The sequence below is a fragment of the Cardiocondyla obscurior genome, linkage group LG25 (genome assembly GCF_019399895.1).
Source record: "Cardiocondyla obscurior isolate alpha-2009 linkage group LG25, Cobs3.1, whole genome shotgun sequence".
Classification (NCBI taxonomy): domain Eukaryota; kingdom Metazoa; phylum Arthropoda; class Insecta; order Hymenoptera; family Formicidae; genus Cardiocondyla; species Cardiocondyla obscurior.
Genome location: NC_091888.1, coordinates 65082 through 90829, shown reverse-complemented (window position 1 = coordinate 90829; position 25748 = coordinate 65082). Strand labels below are relative to the sequence as shown.

The 25748-nt window shown below is 34.2% G+C and overlaps 5 protein-coding genes across 10 annotated transcripts; 3 read left to right on the top strand and 2 right to left on the bottom strand.

Annotated features, from left to right (window-relative positions):
- Nucleotides 1-83: 83 nt before the first annotated feature.
- Nucleotides 84-2586, top strand: Arpc4 (Actin-related protein 2/3 complex, subunit 4). The gene is made up of 4 exons (XM_070672273.1): nt 84-434; nt 781-1107; nt 1191-1361; nt 1441-2586. The coding sequence occupies exons 1-4, from the start codon at nt 432-434 to the stop codon at nt 1444-1446; spliced, it is 507 nt and encodes a 168-aa protein (XP_070528374.1). The 5' UTR covers nt 84-431; the 3' UTR covers nt 1447-2586.
- A 2041-nt stretch (nt 2587-4627) lies between these two features.
- Hex110 (hexamerin 110) lies at nt 4628-9568 on the top strand. 2 transcript variants are annotated; one of them, XM_070672222.1, is made up of 7 exons: nt 4628-4740; nt 5046-5662; nt 5812-6242; nt 6329-7017; nt 7896-8032; nt 8114-8405; nt 8477-9568. In XM_070672222.1, exons 1-7 carry the CDS (start codon nt 4641-4643, stop codon nt 9436-9438), a joined length of 3228 nt encoding a protein of 1075 aa, XP_070528323.1. In that variant the 5' UTR covers nt 4628-4640; the 3' UTR covers nt 9439-9568. The 2 variants fall into 2 exon arrangements, with proteins under 2 accessions (XP_070528323.1, XP_070528322.1); XM_070672221.1 differs by having other exon boundaries at nt 5809-6242.
- A 426-nt stretch (nt 9569-9994) lies between these two features.
- Tpnc25d (Troponin C at 25D) lies at nt 9995-12520 on the bottom strand. Its single transcript, XM_070672274.1, has 6 exons — nt 12434-12520; nt 11523-11914; nt 11276-11448; nt 11046-11200; nt 10333-10753; nt 9995-10122 (listed from the first exon to the last, which is right to left on the bottom strand). The coding sequence occupies exons 4-6, from the start codon at nt 11046-11048 to the stop codon at nt 10094-10096; spliced, it is 453 nt and encodes a 150-aa protein (XP_070528375.1). The 5' UTR covers nt 11049-11200; nt 11276-11448; nt 11523-11914; nt 12434-12520; the 3' UTR covers nt 9995-10093.
- Nucleotides 12521-12859: 339 nt separating this feature from the next.
- On the bottom strand, nt 12860-16288 carry LOC139111767 (uncharacterized). 3 transcript variants are annotated; one of them, XM_070672269.1, is made up of 3 exons: nt 16058-16288; nt 15652-15962; nt 12860-14308 (listed from the first exon to the last, which is right to left on the bottom strand). In XM_070672269.1, the coding sequence occupies exons 2-3, from the start codon at nt 15818-15820 to the stop codon at nt 13860-13862; spliced, it is 618 nt and encodes a 205-aa protein (XP_070528370.1). In that variant the 5' UTR covers nt 15821-15962; nt 16058-16288; the 3' UTR covers nt 12860-13859. The 3 variants fall into 3 exon arrangements, with proteins under 3 accessions (XP_070528370.1, XP_070528369.1, XP_070528371.1); XM_070672270.1 differs by lacking the exon at nt 16058-16288 and adding an exon at nt 15127-15181 and having other exon boundaries at nt 14168-14308; nt 15652-16046; XM_070672268.1 differs by lacking the exon at nt 16058-16288 and having other exon boundaries at nt 15652-16038.
- Nucleotides 16289-16532: 244 nt separating this feature from the next.
- Ckiialpha (casein kinase II subunit alpha) lies at nt 16533-22661 on the top strand. Of its 3 annotated transcripts, none has more exons than XM_070672259.1 (8): nt 16533-16816; nt 17579-17810; nt 17902-18013; nt 18108-18320; nt 18886-19080; nt 19651-20002; nt 20219-20296; nt 21102-22661. In XM_070672259.1, the coding sequence occupies exons 2-8, from the start codon at nt 17716-17718 to the stop codon at nt 21218-21220; spliced, it is 1164 nt and encodes a 387-aa protein (XP_070528360.1). In that variant the 5' UTR covers nt 16533-16816; nt 17579-17715; the 3' UTR covers nt 21221-22661. The 3 variants fall into 3 exon arrangements, with proteins under 3 accessions (XP_070528360.1, XP_070528362.1, XP_070528363.1); XM_070672261.1 differs by having other exon boundaries at nt 16544-16816; nt 17607-17810; XM_070672262.1 differs by having other exon boundaries at nt 16552-16816; nt 20219-20312; nt 21102-21240.
- Nucleotides 22662-25748: the final 3087 nt, after the last annotated feature.

The window sequence follows — 25748 nt, the reverse complement described above, 5'->3', positions numbered from 1 at the left end:
CACCCAGGCAGCGGTGGGCGACGTGCGGCGAGCGACGTCCAATCGGAGCACGGGCGTTTCTACACGCATCGCTCGCGAAGCGGAGGCTCTTATGTTTCGGTGAATATTTGTCCGTTTGTCGTTGACGCCCCGAATTGTTGGAAGCTAGATCAAATCGAGGACGTCGTCGGTTGTGGCTCGAACCTGGAGGGATTGACCGGGGAACACGTTAAAATTGATTAGATTTTGTCGTTCAGTTCGGCGATTCGTAAAAAAACAACAGTCGGAATTGAGAAACTAGTGCGTTCAATATGATCAATGTGGCACGTCGTTTCTGTAGGCTTTACCGTTTAGGATAGAACAGTAAATGAATGATAGGTTTCGGAGGGTTGAACAGCTTATCGCCAATGCGAATGTTATATCGAAACTTGTGAGTCCTATCTTTCGCAAAAATGGTGAGTCATACGGCTATAGTATTTAACTTGATAAAAACGATATGAAATGTATCGTCTTGTAGACTCATTGTACAGGTAACAAGTCTTTAGCTCCATGTTTCATGTGATACTTTTTGTGTCAAAAAGTATTTTAAGCGTTGCCCAAAATAAAACAAATCATAATTATTATCGTAAAGCAGAATATGTAGCTTGCATGATATATAAATCTTGATAACAATTTTCTTTGAATTCTCAAGTTAAAATATTAAATTTGTTTTTTATTTTTTATATTGAGCACATATCCTGATTTACAGATCAACTTGAAATTAGTATTTCCTGTGTTTCATAATAGTTATTTATTTTACAGTCTGGAACATTAAAGCCATATTTGACAGCAGTCAGGCGTACACTTACTGCCGCTATGTGCCTGGAGAACTTTTCCTCTCAAATTGTGGAAAAACATAACAAACCTGAGGTAGAAGTAAGGGCAAGCAAAGAATTGCTTTTAACACCCATTTTGATAAGTAGAAACGACAAGGAAAAAGTCTTAATTGAATCCAGTATAAATAGTATGAGAATAAGTATCTCTGTGAAACAAGCTGATGATTTAGAGAAAATTCTTTGTCATAATTTTACAAGATTCATGACCATGAGAGCTGAACATTTTATGATCCTTAGAAGAAAACCAATAGAGGTAAATAGTTATAAAATTTATGTAAATCTATTGCCCTTGTTTTAAACTTTTACAATTTGTATTAATTATTATTTATTTTTTAGGGTTATGATATTAGCTTTTTAATTACCAATATTCATGTAGAGCAAATGTACAAACACAAGATAGTAGATTTTGTTATTCATTTTATGGAAGAAATTGATAGAGAAATCAGTGAAATGAAATTATCAGTTAATGCTAGAGCACGCATATGTGCAGAAGAATTTCTTAAAAGGGTTAGTAGTATCTAATGCATTCTATTTAATATTTATTCCAACTTTCTGCTTTAATTGATTTAATATTGTATTTTTTCAGTTTTAATTCGTTTATTGTCAGTCCCTATCATCTATATGTGTAAAGGAATCATGGGATACACTGCGATGGTATTGTCCAGTGGATTGTTGTACAACTTTCAACAACTTTATTAAGATTAAGAAACATTTTTATAAAATATATAGTATGATGTTCTTACCAACATACATGCTACTTAAATTTTTTTTATTTTGTTAATATTGATGTTTGAATCATCAATATTTTGCTTCAATCTTGTTATATTAAAATACAAACGACATTAAAAGTAAGTATTACTGTTCAAAACTTTTCTGAAGAACATTTTCAAGCGAATATTTGATTGGTGAAATGAGGTTATGTAAGCAAAATGGAACGAGTTGAATGAATTATGAAAAGGAACAGTAATTCGATAATGTAGCATAATTTTAAGCTCTACCAGCTCAAGCATAAAAAAAATGTTTTAATTGTAAATTAATTAACATGGGATAATTCTTTTTTATTGTATTAAAATAATTATTCTAAAAAGAGTAAATTAAAATTTATATATGTTACAGTCAAACTTGAAAACTTATCGAAACCTTTTTACTAAAAAAAAAAAATCATACAATTTTAAATGGATTTTAAATTTCTACGTAAAGTAATCTCTACCTGTGCTTTTTAACGAATTCAAATTTATTATACAATTTTCTATCAATTTTCAACTTTATAGAAGTACTTTTATCTAGTGATAATGAGTTTCGACTGTAATGTATGTAGGGTGTTTTCCAATAATATCGTATGTACGCAGGCGACATATAACAATGTATGTGCATGCATCGGCAGGAATGGTGAACATCGACAACTAGAATATACAAGCATTAACACATGCAAGCATTGATGTGTGTTAAATTTAAATACACGGGATGCATACCTGATAGAAGCAGAAAGGAAATTGAAGAGCAAAGGAAAAAAAAGTAATGGGCAGTCGTATTTCTCGGCGCAAATATACGATCCGAAAAAAATAAGTATCATAAGACATAGTATCACTAGTGTCTAATAACAATTATAAAACAGCTGACATTCTTGCCGGTGCGTGTACGATTTAAGGCCAATTGTTTCCGATTCTCAGTAGCTTTATTTATCAGGTATATGCGCGTGTCCCTTTTTTTTTTCTATTTCTTTTTAATATATAAAGACACCGCATTATCTGCCAAGTAAGAGTTACCGAAAAGTTAGAACAATCGACCCTTAGAGCTTTTCAACTACGAAAAAAAGTAAACGCATTCATACACAGCTAAAACACTGTGTTTGACTGTGTTATCGTTTTATATCATTCCATGACTCGACATTTTCGCATTTAGCACTATTTTTTTTCGGGATGGTATTCCAGTAGGAGTTTAATGTACATTCAAATGCGATTGTAAAAAAAAGCAAAAGATTAATCGTTCTTTTTTTTCATAACCATCTATATAGAGATCATTTTATTGTTAAATAAAAGTCATTAATTATGTTAATTAATAAGACAAAACTATAAGCATATACTTTCTAAAATAAATGCATAATCTTAAAGCAGAAATATATATTTTTTAAATTTATTATACCCTTCCACCTTGAGTATATGTGTATATTATACATACATGCATGCTTAATACTTTATATGTGAGTCGAAATCGACAAAATATTGTGAAAAATAAAGCATGTTTTAAAGATGTTTAAAGATGCGCCTTGTGAGATATTTTTTAATGTTTTAAAAACGTCTAAAACTTAATTTATACGTTATTTTTTAAATATCTTTATGCAATAATAAAGACGTTTTAAAATAAGCATGTTTCTTGCATTTATATGAATTTTTTAAATTACAATGTCTTAGTGTAATCAACAGCATACAAATTAAGTCAGACGATATTCATATATAAAATATGAGATAACAAGTAATTATCAATTTCATATTGACGTATGGAAATTTTGAAGTACAGATAAGTAATATAGATAGATAAGGATGAATAAATGTAATAATAACTTTTTAGTTGTCAAATTATTTACTCTAAATTACTATAAATATCATTAAAACATTTTTTATATTAATTTTTTATCTGCTTGTATATTGATGCAGTTATTAAAATTGTTTTCCAGCTAATAATAGATTAATTAAAAATGAAATTGATAACCGTTTATCGTATAAAGCTTCAAGTACCTTAATCACGTAATCGGCAATCGCGCGTAAAATGTTATAACACTTTAAACATTTGAAAAATTATTTAGTTTTTTTTTCGTTTGTGATATATCTATTTTAATTATTTTGAGACATATTAAAAAAATAAAAAATTAAAAATAGAATTTATTCTTTGCACAAGGCGCTTTAATTATGTTTAATTATAAAAAACTGCAAAGAAAAAAAATTACTGAAAGAAAAATTAATTTTTCGAAATTAATTCAATTTTGTTTAAGTTATTAAAATTATAAAATAAATAGGAATAAATTAAAGTACAAATTAATATAATAAATAATACGTATACATACGCGCGAGCGTGCTTATACGTATATTTTATACGTATAAATTATAGGGAAAAAAAAAAGATTACCTTTTATCCGTCGAAAATTCAGTACCTTTCTAATCACGAAGTCGCTGTGAAAAATCACTGTGAACAAAACATTCGGAAAATACGTCAAACTTTTTCTCTAAAATATCTTCTCAATCAATCTCTATCAATTAAATTCTATCAATTAAATTTCAATTTACGTTTTAATTCTTCGACGACGATGCTTGAGAGATCGAAATAAATATTTGTTATGCAACTATGTCACAGTAAAAAAAATTTGGTTTTTTTAATTGCGATAACTCGGCTAAAAAAATAATTAACGAAACGATATATTTGACCTGCACTACAATTTAAAAAAAGAAATGTCACGCCGTGAAATATGGGTGATAGAAATCTTGGCACGATTTCTTTGTCGCGCGAGGTGCAAACATAGTATAAATTACATATTAAATTCGTATTTTAATGAAAAGGCCAAACCTGTAACTGGTGATGCAACTTTGTCTCGGTTAAAAGAATCTTTATCGTTAACCTTCGATTAGTTTCTATCCAAAATAACAAGGGATATCGCATGTAGACAACGAAATCACACACGGTGATGGGTCAATGGTTCACCACCGATAATGTCTTTGTTCGATACGAATTTGGTATAAAAGACTCGGACTACTTAGGAAGTAGCATGCGGTGTACGGCATTAACAGCATCACAATGAGATGCGCGATCGTTCTACTGGCTCTGGCAGCTTTTGGGGCAGCTCTACCCCAACAGCAGCAGCAACAGCAACATCAACAGCAGAGACAACAAGCTGGTAAGCAATTTTACTTGCTATTCCATTTACTATTCGACTTCTTTTTTTTTTCTCTTTCTATACGTCTACATAAGCTTTGATTTTTAATTTAAAAACTTATGCCAAAAAATTCATAAATCTTACTTCTATTATAGAAGATTACTTGTACCTCTATTATTTCTATGCTTTTTACACAATTTAAATCCGTTAAATGTAAATGTGTTTTATACGTACTCGAACATTTTTAATACTGAAAATTACAAAAATGTTATACATTATTACAATTAAATTCAATTAATTTTCTTTTCTTTTTTTTTTTTTTTTAGCTAATCAAGGTCTTTTGCAAAAGCAACAAGATCTTGTACAGTTGCTGCAACAGATCACCCAAGAAATCCCGAACCAGCAGCTGCAATCCCTTGGTGCTAACTACGACATTCAAAACAATTATCAGCAATATGACAATCCGATCCTTGTTCAGTACTACGTAGGCGCTGTACAGGCCGGGCTAGTTCAACCGAAAGGAACCGTATACTCCAGTTCCATAAGCCAACTTCGCAAAGAAGTTTCTATTCTCCACAGAATCTTATTAGGCGCTAAGAATTACCAAACATTCTTGGCAACTGCCGCATGGGCCCGCGTCCACGTTAACGAGGAACAATTCGTCAAAGCTTTCATTGGAGCCGTTCTTCAGCATCCGGAGACACAGAACGTTGTTTTACCGCCTCTGTATGAAATCGTTCCCCAATACTACTTCGACGCTAGGATCATCCAAGAAGCCCAAAACATTGCTGCACAAAATGTTGGTAATAATCAAGTTGCGATTCCTGTGAACCATTCTGCCCAATTATCCGACAGCGAGCAACAGCTTTCCTACTTCACGCAAGACATCGGCCTCGCTAACTATTACGGCTACGTAAATCTTGCTGGATATCTGTCATCGCAGGTAAGAATTTATTTAAATAAATGTATATATATTTATTTTATATTAATAGATTTACAAAAAAAAAATTTTCTTCACTTGTAAAAAAATATATTATTTTATAATTTATTTTTTTTTTTAACTTTTATGTTACATTTTTTTAAATAAAGCAGCAACAACAAGGGCCTGCTCAATACCAACAACAAGGTGTTCAGAATCAGCAAAATCAAAATGGCCAGGGCTCTACTTACTATTACCTTCACCAACAATTGCTGGCTCATTATCAACTGAACCGTCTTTCAAACGGATTGGGTCCAATCCAGAACACGAATTACGTGAACGTACAAGCTCCGTATCAACCGCATCGCCGTTATGCCAATGGGCTCGAATTCCCGGGACGTCCTCAATATCTGCAACTCAACAACGGTCCCAAGAATAACCATCTTATTCAGACTGTTAATAAAATTCAACAAAGATTAGTGCAAGCTATTGAATCTGGACAGGTTATCACTCCGCAAGGATCTTTCCTCTCTCTTTATCAGCCACAAGGTTTAAACATTCTTGCAGAACTCATTCAAGGAACTGGCAAAAGCGTTAACCCAAGGTTAATTTACAACCAATGATTTTTCGCCAATTAATTAATTACTTATCGATATTACAATAACTACAATAATGCATTTTCTATTGCAGGTACTACGGCAGTCTCCAAGCAGTCGCGCGTCAACTCCTCGGCAATGCTCCTGAAGTGCAGAACATCTACGATTACACTCCTTCCGTTCTCGAATTAGGACAAGTTGCCGTTTGCGATCCAGCTTTCTACCAACTCTACCAGAACATTATTGATTTATTCCAACAATACCAAGAGGCTTTACCCGCGTACCAATACAACGACATTCTTTTGCCCGGTGTTAGCATCCAGAACGTTCAAATCAGCCCACTGGTAACGTTCTTCAACAATTATTATGTCGATCTCGATGCAGCTACTCAGCAGCAAAGCGCTCAACAACAGCAGGCTCAACAACAGCAAGTTCAACAGCAGCAAATCCAACAAAACCAACAACAGCAAGTCCAACAATCGAACCAACAACAGCAAGTCCAACAATCGAACCAACAACAGCAAGTCCAACAACAAAACCAACAGCAGCAGCAGCAGCAACAGCAGCAGCAGCAGCAGCAGCAGCAGCAGCACATTCAAGCGCAAGTGTCAAGATTGGATCATCAACCGTACGAATACCAAATCACTGTCCAGAGCGAGCAAAATGTACCCGGTGCCGTCGTCCGCGTCTACTTAGGACCGAAATACGACCACCAAGGCAAACCCGTCAGCATCTCTCAACACAGGCTCCAATTCGTCGAACTTGACCAATTCGTGACTGACCGTACGTATTAAATTGCAAAATTATTTGTCGTATACGATAATGTTATGTACTCACCGTTCAGGATGGCATTTGTGGTGCTGCGCCGTCGGCTAGCGTACGTGTGGTGTGCGTCGTTTTCTATGACGATTATTCGCGAACATTATTCCAACGTGGGAAATATATAGGCGCGCCGATGTATACGCGTTCTAAACTCGCCACTTGTTTCCAGCACGCGAGCATAATGACTATGATAACGACGAGTGCAGATATTCGTGCTCCGATTTCAAACTAAAACAGACCGGTAGCGTATGTATTTCGCCAAATTGGCGTCGCGATGCTTCGGGTCGGGAACGTTACTTTTTAACATAACTCATAAGTTGTCAACCCGAAAGAATCCCGGAATTGATGGCTTCGACCTCGCGAACAATCGTAATCGGAGACAGCCGGAACGCTACACGATCGAGAACCGTAACGCAGATTTAACCTGTACGTCGTGATTTAATACGTGGCATTTCGCGCGGACGCGGAGCTGAATGACGTGCACGAACGACGAGTGCAGCAGGCGACTGCCTTTTTTTCTCCGCGACCGGGTGTCAAAATGCAAATCAAATCGTTCCGTACCGTAGAAGAATTACGATTCGCGTGGTGTGCATCGAATCTCACACGAAGCGCGCGAATAGATGTACCGCGGAGCACCGATCATCGAGAACTGAGAGGGAACATGCCTCCCACTACTTACTCCGTTCTCCACGGCCGAGAGAGGGAGACACGTCACGAGCGCCAGCCGCCGTCGCCGCTCGTCGCAGTACATGTCAAATCTGTCTTTCAGCGTACATATATAATTTATATACTTATGTGAATATTTTTATTACAAAATTATTTAATTTTTTATTCTGCAGTTCAACAAGGACAAAACGTCATTGTTAGACAATCCCAACAAGCACCAGGCCAAAGCTTTGACTATCCGTCTATTCAAGAAATTATACAGAGCGTCAACAATGCCGTTCACGCTCAAGAACCGTATTATATCACCGAGGTAATTAATTTTTTTGTTTTGTTTTGTATAGAATTTTTGTGACAACGATTATCTTAATATAACGCATTACTAATTTTTTAGCCGCATCAGATCTTCGGTTTCCCAGCTAGGTTATCTCTTCCCAAGGGACAGCAAGGACAAGGCTTCCCAGTGCAACTGTTGGTCGTGATCTCTCAACCGGGACAACAAAACGTACCCTATGGACCGGTCGTTCCTGAACAATATCAAACCTACCAACAAAATACATATCAAGTAGTTGGCACTGAGAATTATCAACAGATTCAGCAGCATCAAAGTGGTAAAACAATTGGTGTGCAACAAACTGTAGAGGTTGTACCACAAACTTTGGCAATCAACCAGCAACAAAATCAAGGTATATTATTAATATTAAAAAACTAAAGCTGCTCACCATTGAGTGCCATAAAAAAAATTATTTTTTTATAGCTATAAGGAATCATTATGCTGATTTCTACACTCAACAACATGGACAGTATCCATACACACATTCTCAATACCAAGTAGGCCAAGGACAGGGACAGAATGTACATGGACAGGGACAGAATGTGTATGGACAGGGACAAGGAGTTTGGCAAGGCCAGTACTATCAAGGACAGCATGGACAACATAGTCAACAGGGACAACAAGGACAACAGAGTCAATACGGACAGCAGGGACAATATGGACAGCAAAATCAACAGGGACAATACGGACAGCAAGGACAAGGACACTATGGACCACAAGGCCAGCAGGTACAACAAGTCCAGCAGGGACAAGGCCAGCAGGGACAAGGCCAGCAAGGACAAGGCCAGCAGGGACAGGGCCAGCAGGGACAACAAGGCCAACAGGGACAACAAGGCCAGCAGGGACAACAGGGACAATGGAATCAACTTCAAGGTATCTGGCAAGGACAGCAGGGACAGTACCAACAGAGCCAACAAAGTCCAGTACAGACTGGTGTATATGGCTCGCAACAAGGTATTCATGGATTACAAGGAGTACAATCGGGCGCCCAAAATCAATACTCTGGAATATGGGGAAGTCAAGGCGTTCAAAGCAACAGTCAATCTGGAATCCAGGGCAAATATCAAGCTACTTATCAAGGACAAAGCCAACAACAGCAAGGACTCAGTGCAGGATACACTGGCAGCGGACAATATCACGCTGGTGGTTTCCAAGGTATTTTCGGCCAAGGACAAAAGACGCAAGACGGATATGTCAGCCAATATTACCAGAATAAGCACATTTCTGAAATCATCGGTGGAGCTATCTCTCTTGACGGTAAACCTTTCGGCTACCCGTTGGAGCGACCTTTGACCACTGGTGCTCTTTCCGTACCTAATGTCTACGTTCAAACCGTCTACATTCATCATGAAGGCCAACCCACCAACGAAGTGTACACTCAGTGAAATGTTCCTATCAATCAGATGTATGCCATCGTTAGATATAACGATGCTTGACTTTTTTCATTTAATGTTAAAACATAATTTGTCAATTTACTGTAGCAAATGCAATTAATAAATTGCCCTAAAATGCAAATTTCCAGAGTTAATAATTAATAATACAATGTCTGTCCTTATCCCTTTTTTACATAAGCTGTTCTGTAAAATTCTGAAAAAAATTTTAATATTAAAGAATTGAAGTTATGAATTTTAAGTTATAAAAAGTTAAAATTAACGAGTAAAGCATTTTAAAGTTGATGCGCTTAAGTGTAAAATAATGTTAATGTGCTATAAAAAATGTTAACTATCGCGTTTTTATATAAAATATAAAACTAACAACATATCTATAATTTATTTTATTTTTTTTTATTTTTTATTAATTTAATTTTTTTTATTTTTTATTTATTTTATTTTTTAATTTTTTATTTATTTTATTATTTTTATTTTTTATTTATTTTATTTTTATGTAAAAAAATGTTAAATGCCTCACGTTGTCTCATATGTTTCAAATACATACGTCAGGTTTAATTAATACGATAAAATTAAACATCGTTTTATTAAGAAAGTATATTATCTTCTTAGTAATCGAACAACTTAAATTCGTCATCATTTTTATGTACAATCATTCGCCAGTCATCATCTCCATAAACTCTGTAAACAAATTTAACTTCTATTAAAGCACAGAAAGAATAAATTAACATTTTATTTTAATAAATTTTATATATGTACACCTAAAATGTTTGTTGAAAAAAAAATCTATTTATTTCGTAATCAACTCTTCGATGTTATACTACTGTAAGGCTTGTGCTTATTAAAAGTATTCTGTGCATACTCTATATTATACGATACATTAATACATACCGTCGAAATCTACTGTGCCGGAACCATCTGTATCGATTTCTGCGATTATTCCATCAAGATCAGAACTAGTGAGCTTATCGTCAAGTGCCGCTAAAATTTCTTTCAGAGTGGCTGTCGTAATGTAGCCATTACCTTCGCGATCGTATAATCGAAATGCTTCTTTCAGTTCCTCCTGCATCGCTTCCGCATCCTCTTCTTCAAGGAATCGACCGGCAATCTTACAAAAACCATCAAAATTCACTTTGCCCAAGCCCTCGGGGTCATTTTCCTCGATTAAGGTATTTAATTCGCCATCGTCAAACAGTTGTCCCATTGTATTTAATATCGTTGAAATTTTCATAGTTTCGATAAAACCACTTTTTGTTGTGTCAAACATTTGAAACGCTTTACGCATTACAGCCACTTTTTGATCGTCTTCTTCCTGTTAACATTCAAGTCGTGAATCTCGAGTTTGTCGAAGTTTATTTTTATTTAAATTTATAAAAAAAATCTAAAGGTAACAAATATATTTTCACGTAAATTTTAAAACATTTCCTTATAAAGCAACTACAGCCTTTTACATCGTGCTCTCTAAATGCAGCGGAACTCATGTAACGCATACATGTATTATACAGCTATTTTCCACGAGCCGAATTATTAATTTCTGGGTGTCTTTTTTTTTTTTTTCCTAAATAAACGATTTTTAAAATTATATAAAACAAGATTAATCTTACCATGTTGTTAAAATTAACGAAGAGGACTTGTGCACCGTATTAAACAATTATTACAAGTATCGTTGAGCGCACGACGAGGAACGAATGGCGGACTTGGAGAAAATCGGTTTTTCCGCCCCAGTATAAAGACTTCCTCTCCACATTTGCTAAACCAGCTAGAAAGACGATGTACGCAAAAATAGAGCGGCGACGCCGACGAAAAATGAAATATGTTATAAATGAATACCAACCATCTCTTCGCCGTTGTCGTTTATATGAAGGTCGTACGAAAATTATGCCGCGTGATTAACGCTAAGTTATTTCAACGCAATAATTCGGTAATACCGTCGTCTTCTTTTCGACCATTTCTTATTGCCTGCAATGTATGCACATCGGCTATATTACTTCCAACTCTATGCGGCATCTGAAATAAAACGTGTTATTAGATTATTATACACATTATTATATAAGATTAGAAGATGTAAAAAATAATTATACTCATATTATTGGTATGATTAATCGGTTTGATCGATGCTCCGAGCGATATTCGGGATTCTATGATTTCTATGCAGCCGGAATGCAAGCAAACGTCGTGCACCTGAAAGAAATTGGCATGTATTAGTAATGGATCTATGAATGAATTCGTGTATCCATACGTGAGAATGGAGAACGTCGAAAAAGATAGACAGATAGATAAAGAGAGAGAGAGAGAGAGAAAAGCAAAAATAGAGACATTATCATATCACGTATAACTTTACAGTTTTACGCATATTTCTGTCGCAGTTTGGCGGCTAAACAATTTCTGTCTCGTAAAAAATATTTTCGTTACGTATAACCGAGTTGTTGCATCATCCCCCGATGTGATTTTTCTTCCAGCGTTATTCGTCCACCTACAAAATTCAAGTAAAGTTTTATTTCACATTTATAAGATTCGATCTCGTCGCGATGGTTGCATTGAACCCGAAGAAACTCGAGAGCCGGAAGCTATTAAATGACGAAAAATAGAAAAAGACTTTCGCGTATATTTACGCGGTGACGTTTTAGCCCGACTAAAAATACACGGACAGATTATTTCCGGACGGTATTTTCGTGTTAACAATAATATTAAAACGAAAATTGCCCGAGCCATTCTATCATATAATCATCTCTATTGGATGATATTCCAAGTTTGAAATAGGGCAACGTATTGCCGTTCTTAGGTTGCTGCCTACGCGTTTCGGGCTGCAAACCGTTACAACGTGATTCTAGTTAATATGCAGCTAGAACGGCGTAAAAATATAATCGCCGTCAGCCTCCTGTGCGAACGAAAGAAAATAGACGTGCATTAGCGGATGGTTATAACAAGCTTCCCGACTCTCGCGGAGACAAATAAGTGAGCGAAGCAATATCGCCGGAGCACCCGTACTTACATTCTCGCAACTTATGCTACAATAGTTATACCGATAAACACGTCGGTGATCAATCCTGAGGTTTCCCCGATGCCCAAGACTTCGAAAATGCTTGGAAAGTTACAGGAATTTAGAACAAGCGGAGAGGTTAGAGGTATTCGAAGCGAGGACCTGCCGCCAGCGCAATTTTTTATCGACAGCGGGAAGTTTGAATTGCGTATTACTCGATGGTAATACAAATGATAAAACAGATTTTACTACTGGGTAATATAAGTCGAGGTGGGTAAGGTCCTCACTTCGTTTATCTCCTTGCCCATTCTAAACTCTTGTTACTTCCCGAGCGTCTTCGGAGTCTAGGCCAGACTTATTACATTTCTTTAGCATGGATTTGATACTGAGAACTTTTGAGAACTACGACGACACTAGAATAGACGAATAAACATGATAAACTTTGTAGGAAAAGTTTTATATTTCAAAAAGGCAATGTACATTCCGATAAACTCGTAGCAAAAATCTTGCGAGAGAAAATAATTATCGTAGGATAATCTGGATCAAAATATGGTAGGCAAAGTGTCTTGATGTACAATCATATTATGTCATACTGACGCACAGACATGAACCTTAAAACTGAGACCATTAAATTCGTTAGAAAATTGTACTTTGCGTTATCGAAATTATTTTCTTAAGAACTGTTTGATAAAGATGCCTGCTTAAATTATAAATCAAAGTAACAAACGGTTTTTATATTATTAAATTTACAATAAATTGTAATGCCATCAGTCGTTATTTTTTTTTTTTACAAAAAGATTTATTTAAGGAGTGCGCTATTAGTATCAACATGTTATTCTGTTTTTATTACATATCTAATAAAAAGTAAAGATAGAATACTATGTTAGTGTTAATAGTGGACTCCTTAAATGTGACCTTATAATCATTTACATATATATTTGTAATATTTAAATAGGCCGATCAAATATTACTTATTCATATGCACGTTATACTTATATCAGTAAAATATATAATTCGTTACAAATTTGATTCACGCACGTTTTATTGTGCGTTCTTTAAAAATCTGTTTATTAAAACGTAGATTATAATCTTATTTTAAAAATTGGCAGTACTTTCTGACATGTACATGTAAAATATATATATATATATATTTTTTTAGCATAAATTTTTGTATTAATTTAAGTATATGAATTAACTTGCAAGCTAATAGAAAAATTGACGTTATCATTATATGTATATATAGGAGTTATCTAATATCGAACAATTGTTGCAATCAATTATCAATGCAATTCTATAATCACAATAGCACAGATTTTAAAAAAATTATTTTAACAATTGACATTAAAGTACAATCAGACACTGAATATAGAATTTAAAATGGCAATTGATTAAAATGTAGGTAATATATATCAATAGAAAAGTTAAACTCACGTAATTCTTACAATTCTTTCAGCGTTGATACCGTGAAAACTTCCACGAAGCATATGCAATATTGCATTAAATCGATATATGGTATACTGTACCAATAACAAAATTCTTCCATAAAAAAACGTTCAAAAGTATAGGAAGCAACTAAACTAATGACATTGTAATTGCCGTTTTTCAAACCAAATATCATTATCATTAGTATTTGCAGCACTACAGTAATATTGGTCAAAAAACGCAATTTGATTTGGCTTCCTTTCTGTTTTATGGCCAGTGGAAAAAATATCGGCACTGTACCAAGAAATAATAATGACATACGAATCCTTTCGTCTATTTGATATGCACTTAAAATGCCAGATGTCAATAATGCTAAAGGGACTATTTCAACAACGTTAGAAAACCAGTCGTAAAAACTGCGGAAGCATTTCGCTGTAGATGTCGATGACGACGTAAATGGAACTCCTGGAATGTTAAAATAATAAAAAAATACATATATAAAAATGTACACATGTACATACAATATATTTTAAAAGAGCTTAAAAGGATCAAGATTCAATGTTGTAACTGTACTAAAATTCGTAAAAAAATTAGATATATTCAAATAAATGTAATTCGATCACATGACCATACTATAAATTATTATACATCATTGTCGAATTATTGGAACATGTAAGAAATAATGTTATGTAAATATATAATTACAGTAACAAAAAGTAGTGTTTGTTAAAATCAAGAAACAAGGAGAATACCCAAAGTACAAAAAGAAAGTGACTTTCTGTAAAATAGCGATCAAACTAATGCCATAATGGTAATTTTTTATTTATAATAAATTTAATCATTATCATTTTCCTCTATTTAGTGCCTTGAAAGAAGATACTTTCCATTTAAATCCTAGCTTTTAAATATTTTGTAAATAATGCATTACCATAGAAAATGTTTCAGACAAAAATTGTTTAACTCTGAGGACTAAATAAATAAATAAATAAAAAAGAGTTAATACATTGCCTGAATAATGTCACTTAAATTTTTTTTAATAGGAATCTATACTTTTTATTATGCAGGGTGTTTCACCTTCTTTTGGTTCAAGCTTTTTTTTTGAGGAAAATGGAGTTTATAGAAACAAGTAAAGAAATTCCATATTGTTTCGTAATATTTTGCAATAATAATTGAGCTAATTAATCTATAAACACATTAAATTTAAAATGTATTTTGCAATAAAGCATGTACTTGTGACAATTCTTTACATGTTCCAATGTTAGCAAATAATTTACTCAAATTACCATATTGAATCCTTAATGTTGATAAATGTAGAAAACATCATCCTGTCCCCCATTCCTGATTTAGATACAAAAATTAAATATCATATATGGCCATGTGTCATATTTTTGTATTGCTCTTCACTGTATCCCCCTTTCCCCCCTTCCCCCTCCTCCCAAAGTTATGACATGGAATCTTAGGTGGTCCATACCTATAAGTTATCATATCTTAAAGAGAATAATGATTCAGCAAAAAAGATTGAGCAAAAATACATATAGATATGGTGCAATATCAAGATAAAAAATATATCAGAAATTTACAATTGAAAGAACAGTAGCTTAAAGATATAATTGAGATTGTCACAAGAAATAAATTAAAAGTAAGATAAGACTAAAAAACGAGATCGAAACTAATGAAAACTTTGGTTGTACGCTAATGTTTTAAAAAAGTAAGGTTTATTTAAGGATGAAATGATAGGTAAAAAAAAGCCATTAGATTTAAAAAATATACAAAAGTGTTAGGAATATTAAAGACGCTTAATATCTTACCATATCTGAATATGCCCAAAACTGAATGCATGAAGAGGATCCGAAAGGCACGCATGGACCATGTAATTGGCAGGGCCTTTGCTTGGTATGGCTCAGTAAGATACTTCATGCATACTATGGTCACCAGCAGTTTCACGAGGTGTGCAACCACACTGCTTGGATTCACCATGCTCACCGTCTCTCGTTGCCTTTCCAAATAATTTACGATTGTATAATCCACAAATCTGGTCGACCAGAGTTTCCATCCGAGTTATCAGTGTTGATCTCGCTTTTAAGCAGCTTGCCTCGCATCGTTCTTCAATATCAATATCCTTAACCAAACAGGAGTAAAAGTGTCAAGTGCGGCGTCACACCTATCGTTCTAAAAATAAAAAAATAAAATAAATAAAAGTAAATAAAGACAAACCAGTTCTGATATATTGGAAGATATTTAGGCCGGTATTCATTCATAGGCCCGTATTCATAACCCGTTCTAATATGGGCGCGTTCAGAGTTCGGAGTGTTTGTAGTACGTCGGAAGTCCGGAGAGCGCCAGCGTGCACGGCCGCTCACCGAACGTGCCCTATACATGGCCAAATTTTCACCGCGAGCGAGGCGTGGGTTGAAATTGTGCCACAGTCGAGCCAAGCTAACTAATAAACGCGCTGAGTTACAACGGAATTACCTGGCGAGGAGTCAGGCCGATACATTTATTGGATAATTTCCCGTAGAGAGAGAAATCATCGTCCTGATTGGCCAGCCTCTGCAATTCGTAGAGGTTAAGGTAAATTAATCGGTCCGAACACTTGGAACGATTTCGTTTTCGTCTCCGCTTCGCTGTTTCCTTCTCCGACTTGGAGAATGCAATTCTCTTGCGTTTACAGGATAAACTGCGTTTTCTTTTAACCTGAGCACCAACGTACCTTAACCTGCTATGAAATGACGCCTTTATACTACTCGAGGTAGGGTAGGAAGGGTTCCAGATCTAGATTTGTCAAGTTTGCGACTGGTTGCCGGCTGCCATCTTGCACCTCGCTCGTTTGAGAAGCCGGCCGCTCTAAAAAATTTCGAGTTTTACGCGTTTGCACGGCCTCAACAATTCCGCGAGTGGGTTCCGTGCACTCGCAACGTATTCAGGCATTCATCGTGTCTAGCCCGGTCAAGCTTCGACCTCGGAATGCTTTAGGTGAGTCGGAAATGAGCCGATATCAAATTCTTCCTTACTATGGCGTGTGATTTACTGGGATACATGTGTATACGTTCCTTATACTTCTAATGTGTTTTGCATGCTTTTCCTCTATCGGCCGATAGTACATTTCCCTCACGATTCTCGAAAAGTCACGCCCGGACAGGCTATTTTATTTTGACGTGTACGAATTCTTTGTGCTCCTGAAAGCCAAAGTGGACCCTCAGATATGTCCAAGGTTCTAGCATTATAATCCATAAATGAAATAACATCGAGATAATATACCCACTTTTCGATTACAGTCGATGAAAACTTAGACTTATATTTCTATCCACTTAAGTTTTTCCTATCTGCTTTTACACTTTTATGCCTTTAAGATCAATCTTATCTTTTATGGCACAATATGTAATATTTCAATCGCTGCACAAGTATGTCTGAAAGTTTTATATCTTACAATTCTCAAAACCTGTTGAGTTTTGCAGTACACTTTGAAATAAGGATATAAATTTATACTTTTTAAAGATATTTTACATGTGCACATATATGTGCATCTATATATGGGTATATACATATATATGTACATATATCACAGATTATCTGACAATAATAAGTCAGCACTGGTTGTATATGTATATGCAAGAAGTGCACTTATTATTATCAGACAGTCTCTGATTCAGCTATTTAGCTATGATTCATAGTAGATCTTATTTCTCTTTTAACTGTTATATGTAAATATTTAACAGTATTAAATAAATTGTCTAGGTTTGTCACTATTCTCATATGTATGTAGCTGGATAAGTAGAAGAGTCAAAGTTGCTAATAGCTGTAAGTTTGGAACAGACAGTCGAGATAATATACCAATCAACAAAACGCTTATTGATAATAATACTTCTGAAAGAATGGCTTTGCCAAGTAGAGCACGTGTCTATGCAGATGTAAATTCACATAAACCAAGAGAATACTGGGATTATGAATCTTATGTTGTTGATTGGGGGTAAGACTTTTTGCCATATAACATTAATAATATTGCCTTTATTGTAATATTATTACTTTACTCACATTTTTATATATCTTTTTAATAACAGGCAACAAGATGATTACCAGTTAGTGAGAAAGTTAGGTAGGGGTAAATATAGTGAAGTGTTTGAGGCCATAAATGTTACAAACAATGAAAATTGTGTTGTAAAAATATTGAAGGTATGGTAATTACATTTTGCAAATTTTTATTAAAACAATAGAATATAGTAATTTAAAATATTATTATTAACATTATTTTTTTTCTATGTTATAGCCTGTTAAAAAGAAGAAAATAAAAAGGGAAATAAAAATTTTAGAAAATCTTAAAGGTGGGACCAACATAATTACACTGCAAGCAGTTGTCAAAGATCCAGTTTCAAGGACACCAGCATTGATTTTTGAACATGTCAACAACACAGATTTCAAGCAATTGTATCAGACATTAACTGACTACGACATAAGATACTACCTCTACGAGTTATTAAAAGTGCGTGTATTGTTAAGTGCAATGAAGTGAACCAAGTATCAGTCAATGGTGTACATCGAGATTATTATTTTTATGTGATGTAGGTGTATATCATAGGTCCGTGAAAGAGCTCAAAAACGTTTAATTAAACATTTTTAGTATTTTGTAAAGTAACATTCAAAATGTCAGCAGTTTTAAAAGAAATTATTTGCTTGTAGGATTTTATTAGTTTATAGATTTTGTTTCACATTCTTCTTTATTATTTCTCTTTGATTTATTAATTTTAATTACGCGATTGATATTTACATGACTATTTAATAATTTAATATTTTTACATTTATTCTTTCAATTTTTTATTACAATTTGGAATAGCCATATAAATAAAGATGTACAAATTTTCACATAAAAATACGATAAACTTTTTTTTTTTTTTTTTTTTTTTTTTAAATATTTATATTAACAAATTGTAAAACTAACGATATTTGTTAATTTGGGACTTATAAGAATTTTTTGAAGTAGTATGACTGATGCATTGTTTAATCAGCAACAAATAAGAACGTTAATTATGTTTGTTTTATTTGCATAGGCTCTAGACTATTGTCATAGTATGGGAATTATGCATAGGGATGTGAAACCGCACAATGTTATGATAGACCATGAAAATCGAAAATTACGATTGATTGATTGGGGATTAGCAGAGTTTTACCATCCTGGACAAGAATACAATGTACGAGTAGCTTCTCGCTATTTTAAAGGCCCGGAATTACTCGTAGATTATCAAGTAAGTATTTTGCAACATCAAAATGTAATAGAGCAAGAAAAGGCAAAAAAATTAGAAGTGAAAAAAAAAAGAAAGAGAGAAAAAGTAATTACAATAAATAATAATGTATAACTTTAATAATATTAATAGTTTAAATATTCGTTTATTAGGATCTTTTTTATATAATGAGTATTGTTTGTCCTGAAAATCTCTCTTTCTTTTATTATTTTTTTTACGAAGAAAAGCGCCTAAGCAGTCAGCTAATTCTTTGTGTCTATTAACATTTTTGTATATACCTTACTTCCAATTAAGCAAACTGTCCGACTAAGTAATGTCGGTACTTAAAAACACAATCTGAAGTTAAAGCCGAAAGAGTACATGATTAAATTAATAATGAGGCACACTAAACATTTTTTATACAAGAACGGTAAAGGATTTTTTTATTCAGTTTAATTTTCTCTATTTATCTACAAGTGCTTCGGTTATTACTAGATATTCTATACATTTATATATATGTTTATATATTTATATATATACATATATATGTATATATGTAAGAAATTAATACGAAATTTTTTTAATGTTTTGCAGATGTACGATTATTCATTAGATATGTGGTCATTGGGTTGTATGCTCGCTAGTATGATATTCAGGAAAGAACCGTTTTTTCACGGACACGACAACTATGATCAACTAGTTCGAATCGCAAAAGTTCTTGGAACTGAAGAGTTGTTCGAGTATCTTGACAAATATCATATTGAATTAGACCCACGTTTCAATGATATTTTAGGCCGACATTCACGTAAGCGTTGGGAACGTTTTGTACATTCGGAGAATCAACATCTAGTGACCCCGGATAGTTTGGATTTTCTTGACAAACTCTTACGTTATGATCATTACGAGAGATTGACTGCACGCGAAGCAATGGAACACCCTTATTTTTGTGAGCATATTTTTATATCGTACATCTTTCTATAAATAATCTTTAAAATAATTATTTATTTTTGCATTACTTTACAATATATAAAAAAAAATATATAAAAAAGGAAATTTGTATTAATACACGTTTGCAATACGCATATGTGTATACAACGCATGTATAGATTGTCCAGCATGATATTGCATAAAATATATCTAATCGTATTTTCTTTTGTCTTAGATCCCATAGTAAAAGAACAAGGTCGTTTGACCATGGTGTCATCATCACCTACTCCCATGACAGGCTCAGTGCCTGTAGGTGAGTAGCGACCCAGGTAATGTCATGTTGACCTACCTCTAACTCTATACTAATTAATATAGTTATAGCATAGTTAACTTATATATTATAAATTTGATATTATAAAATGTTTCTTTATTTTTATTTTATTAATATGCGTTTTAAAATGTATGTGTGCGTGCGCGTGTGCGTGTGCGTGCAAGGTGTTTCATTTTAATTAAAACAGTTAATTTTTGAAAATCATAAGATTTAAAGAAAGTTTTTTTTTTTATATAAGTTTTACGATTTCAAGAAAGACAGAAGATGATGCCGTTCGGTGACTTGACCTCAAAAAAAAAAAAAAAAAAAACTATTCAAAGTCCAATCAATGACATCATTTTATGTTTTCCTCGAAATTATAAAACTTTTGTAAGAAAATGTTTTTGACACTGCTATCCACTGACACTATTGAGGCGTCAGGCTTATCTTGATGTTCCGGTCTGCCGTCAAGTCTACGTCTAATTCGCATTTTATTGTTGACTTTTCACTCATTTCGTTACTAAATAAGAGTGAAGATAATAGTAGAAGTATTATCGAATCAACACTGTATGTACAGTGTCTCTTGATCACAATTTGTAAGCTTATGTTGGAACGGTAATACAGAAAATGATAACTACCAACATTTTTAATTCTCTTTCCTACATTACCATTCCTATCGAAGTTCGGCCTTGGTTTTAGCGATAATTACTGACGACTGTAGGACCCCCCGCATAAATTATGCAATATATCGTTATAAAAAGTCCCGTGTTACAAAAGATTTTTTTTTTAACCAACCCAATTATTACAGATCATCGTGACGTAACAATGAGCAGCGTACCGGTACATGGGACAAACGGGTTGGAAAGCATGGCAGAAATTGGAAATGGATGTTTGACTCTTTCAGAAGAACTTCCTCAACTTTTATAAATTTAGGAATTCTAAACAGCAATTTACGACCGAATCCCAATCTACTACAGAATATAATGATCCAACAGGAGATATTTCTATCGACAAATATTATCTGCACGAAAAATTATTCTGGTTTGTAGTAACAGCTTCATTAATTCCATCATTAAGACTGAAGCATCTCATTTTATTGTGTTTCATCTGAAGACATACAGCTATTTAAAATTTGTGATGTAGTTAGAGAATTACGGTAGATTAGGATTCTGGCAAAAAAAAATTTATCGCATAAAAATACATGTCCATATTGGCCGGTGTGCATGCGATATTAAAAGTAGCGCATTACGATCTGCAATGCGCTCTCTTATCTCCATTCTTTTCTGATGTTACTATTATTATCATATTTTTGGCAGATCTGTAAATGCATAAAGATGCAGCTAGATTTATTTTCATTTAAAAAATGATTACTCATGGTTACATAACATGCGCAATTGGCGGAGACTAAACAATCACTTTTATTCGTATTTACACACATGTACATTCGTACATATACAATGGACACGTAACAAACATACATATATGTGTACATATATGTAGACATACATGCACACAAACACACACATTTATATATATATATATATATATATATATATATATATATATATATATATATATATATATAAAATTACATTTTGACACATACCTTAGACCATTCGATTACTTTATAGTACTTTTAATAATAATAAAAATGTTCGTTTATATCTGATGCAACAATAGTTAAATAAAATGTTTGTTATAGCCAAGTACATCTTTTGTACTTTGTGAATACCTGCTCTGCGCATCCAGCGATATTTCCGCCATTATTATGCGATAATAGAAAGATCAATTTAAAGATGCGACATGAAATAAGTTGACATATATATTTTTAATGCGTAACTGTTCTTTGATTTCTATTAAAAGGAAATTTATACGAATAGAAGCAGAATGCGGTAAAATTTTTATCGTATATAGTTATCGCATGCAAAATTCACGAGTACCTCTTAACAACACTTAGCACAAAGTTTATGAACATTGATATACACGCGCGTGCACGCGCACATATATTAAAAAAAAAAAAAAAAAAAACCGTGTATGTGTGTGCGATTGTGTGTATGTGTGAGAGAGAAAAAGAGATACATATACATAGAATAAAACATGCTAGTTTGAAAGGAAATATATATGTATATTTGTAAACTCGATCTCTATGCACTGATCAATCTCACGCCAATAACTTGCATCATAAAAAAGATTTGCTTTCCGTGGTTATACAGAATTGCCAATATCTTTGTTATGTATTGAACATATGAATTATTCTATATAAATATGTAAGGTCGATTCATATAATGTACATTCAAGAAGATTTATTCATCAAGATAAAACGTATATGTAAAGAATGTATAGGAAAATAATACGCTCTATTATCTTATACTGTATCTTTTTATATAATTTTCCAAAAGTTTTGCCAGTTTCTACGCGAGTGGATACATTAAGAAAGATTCAATTTATTATTTGTACTTTCACGTTGTATTTTTATTAACGCAATACATATTGATTATGATGAAAGATTTACCGAGCGCACAGGCGCTCTGTTTTATTAGTTAAATAGTAATAGCTTACTTTTTCAATTTTACTGTGTGCCGTTTTTCTCCGATCGCATAATTTAATTGTATACAATTAGCTCGCGCACAACACACACACATACATATGCGTGCATGCGGGTCTACGCATATAGATGTAACGATATTAACAAAAAATATATTACATGCGTAAAAGTACATATAAAGTATCTAAAACGAAACTAGATTTTTTTATCTACGTATAGCTATATAAATATGTTTTATTTATTCAACTTTCTGTCACATTATATACTGTTAAGTATATAATGTTATATACTGTTAAGTATTCCTTATACGTGTGACAGAAGAATATTTGATAGAGAACTCTTTTACGAGGAAAGAACGGCGCACACACGTATTTGTTTATTCAAGTTTTGTACTACTTATGTGGTATTATACATTTAAGAGAGAATTTATAATAATCTAGTTTTTATAATGAAATAGAAATGTAGAATAATGACTATCTAAATAAGCAAATTAATGAGTAACTCGAGAACGAATATAATTAATTATTGCTAATAGAAATAATACATTGCGCTAAGTTTTTGGCTATGACGTCCTTTTTTTTTTTTTATTTGCATCATAATATATGACTTGTTTCGAAAGAGATACAATGCATAATTGAGATTAAAATATTCCATCTTCCTAACTTCATTTAAAAGCTTCTGTTTTGAACAAATTCTTTATTTATTAAAATTTTTATGCCTTTAACACTTCCACTTCTTTCTTTAACTTTTTCGTTTCTTGGCTTTCCTCTTTCTCTTTATCTCATTTTCTTTTTTCTAACTTATTTAATTTTACATTGCTTCGAGTATATATTTTATTATGAGTGAATGTTTATCTGCATGTTCTTTTATCAGAAACATCTCGGATTATTTGTCGATGATTTTTACTTAACTTTTCGCGCATACATTTTACGTTATTATATAATATTATTTATGAAAGGTCCTAATTCGTGCGCGTTATTATAATTGGGGGCATTAATTAATTATAATTTTTATTTGACAATTATTACAATTGAATAACCTATGATCGACGACGGGTTGCTGGTTCAAGAGACTCAATTACGAACAATGAACAAAAATTTTGTGACTTACCAATAATACATAAGTTTCAGCGGAGTTGTCGAAATCTGCTGGTGACTGTAACATACAAAGAAAAATATTATTAAAAACGTGCCAGTAAATTAATAAGATTGACAAAAAAAAGGTAAAAAAAATTTTTTTTTATAAAGATTTAATTTAAAAAAATTCATACTTACTTATAAGTTGCTCCGCCGATGTATGATGCCTATCCGAGGCCTGCTCCTCCTCTCAGATGGGACGTGAAGCCATCCTTCTTTAGCACTGGAAACACGCGAACGCGACCGTATCATTTACTCTCGCGAAAATTAAGTAACACTATCGCGCGTTATCTTTCGGAACTCCTGAAAAAGAAAATCCTGAAAACAGGTTACAGACTTACCAATCTGCATGGCAGCGGAGTTGAAGAATACTGCCGGTGGCTGTAACATAAAAAGAAATATATATGTAGACATGTATATTCATTTAAAAAATTAGTAAAAAAAGGGTTAAAGTCTTTATTTAATGAAGATTTTATAAAAGAAATTTATGCTCACCTAAGAGTTGCTCCGCCGATGCAGGATGCCTCCTGGGCCTGCTCATCCTCTCAGGTGGGACGTGTCGAGTCATCCTTCCGCGCACTTGTAGTAACTCGCGAACGCACTCCCGTAAAAAAAATATACGCAAAAAAAACGTCCGCATACTTTTCGGCACTCCCGGAACGCCCGACGAACCGGCTGCGGTTCGTATATTCATTAATCTCGGCGAGCGGCACTTTTTTTTTTCACTGCACTACAGCGGAGGTCCACTTGATCTGTAACAGAAAATATAAAAAATTATGTTGCAGATATTAAATTTAATTAAATAAAAAAAAATTTAAAAACGTTTTCAAAACTCTGAAGACTTAATTCGGAACAAAAATTGATAATTACCCTGGGGTTGCTCCGCTGGTGCAGGATACCCTTCCTGGGCCTCCTCCTCCTCCTCTCAGATGGGTTGTGTTGAGTCGTCCTCTCGAGCACTGGATACGCGCGGGATTGTCTATCTTTTGAGTCTCCGGTCGACTCTCGTCGGCGGAACAAACGACACCGAAAACGTCCTCTAAGCGGCGAATGAGACGAGTCGCGATATTAAATGTTCCCCGCGCACTGAACACTCGCGGGATAGTCTATTTTTTGAGCCTCCGGTCGACTCTCATCGGCGGAACGAACGACACCGAAAACGTCTTTTATGCGTCGAATGAGACGAGTCGCGATATGAAATGTTCCCCGCACACTGTACACTCGCGGGATAGTCCACGACACTCCTGACCGTCTCAAATCCTCGAATTCGACACGAGAAACGGGCTACGACGCACGGATGCCTCGACATTTTCGTATCGAACTCGGACCGCGTGCTCGCCGTGACCTGTAGTAGTATGTAGTAGTTGTCGAGTCATTCTTCTGCGTGCTGGACACTCACGAGATAGTCCACGACACTCCCGACCGTCTCAAATCCTCGAATTCGATACGAGAAACAGGCTATGACACACGGATGCCTCAACATTTTCATTTCGAACTCGAACCGCGTGCTCGACGTGTCCTCTAGTACAACAATCGATGAAGTGCTGTGATTGGTCGGCGCGCTAGGGAAACTACGCGTCGACCAATCACAGCGTTTCACTAGATACAAGTACACGATGATGCCGTAAGAGAACACACGCGGATGCCTCGACGTCTTCGTCTCGAAACCGATGCTCTCCGCGTGGCCGCGTGTCCTCTTGTTTGCAATAGAACGAGTCACGTAAGCCTGTTGCGAGCTCGCGATCAGGCGGTCTATAGAGCGCTGTGATTGGTC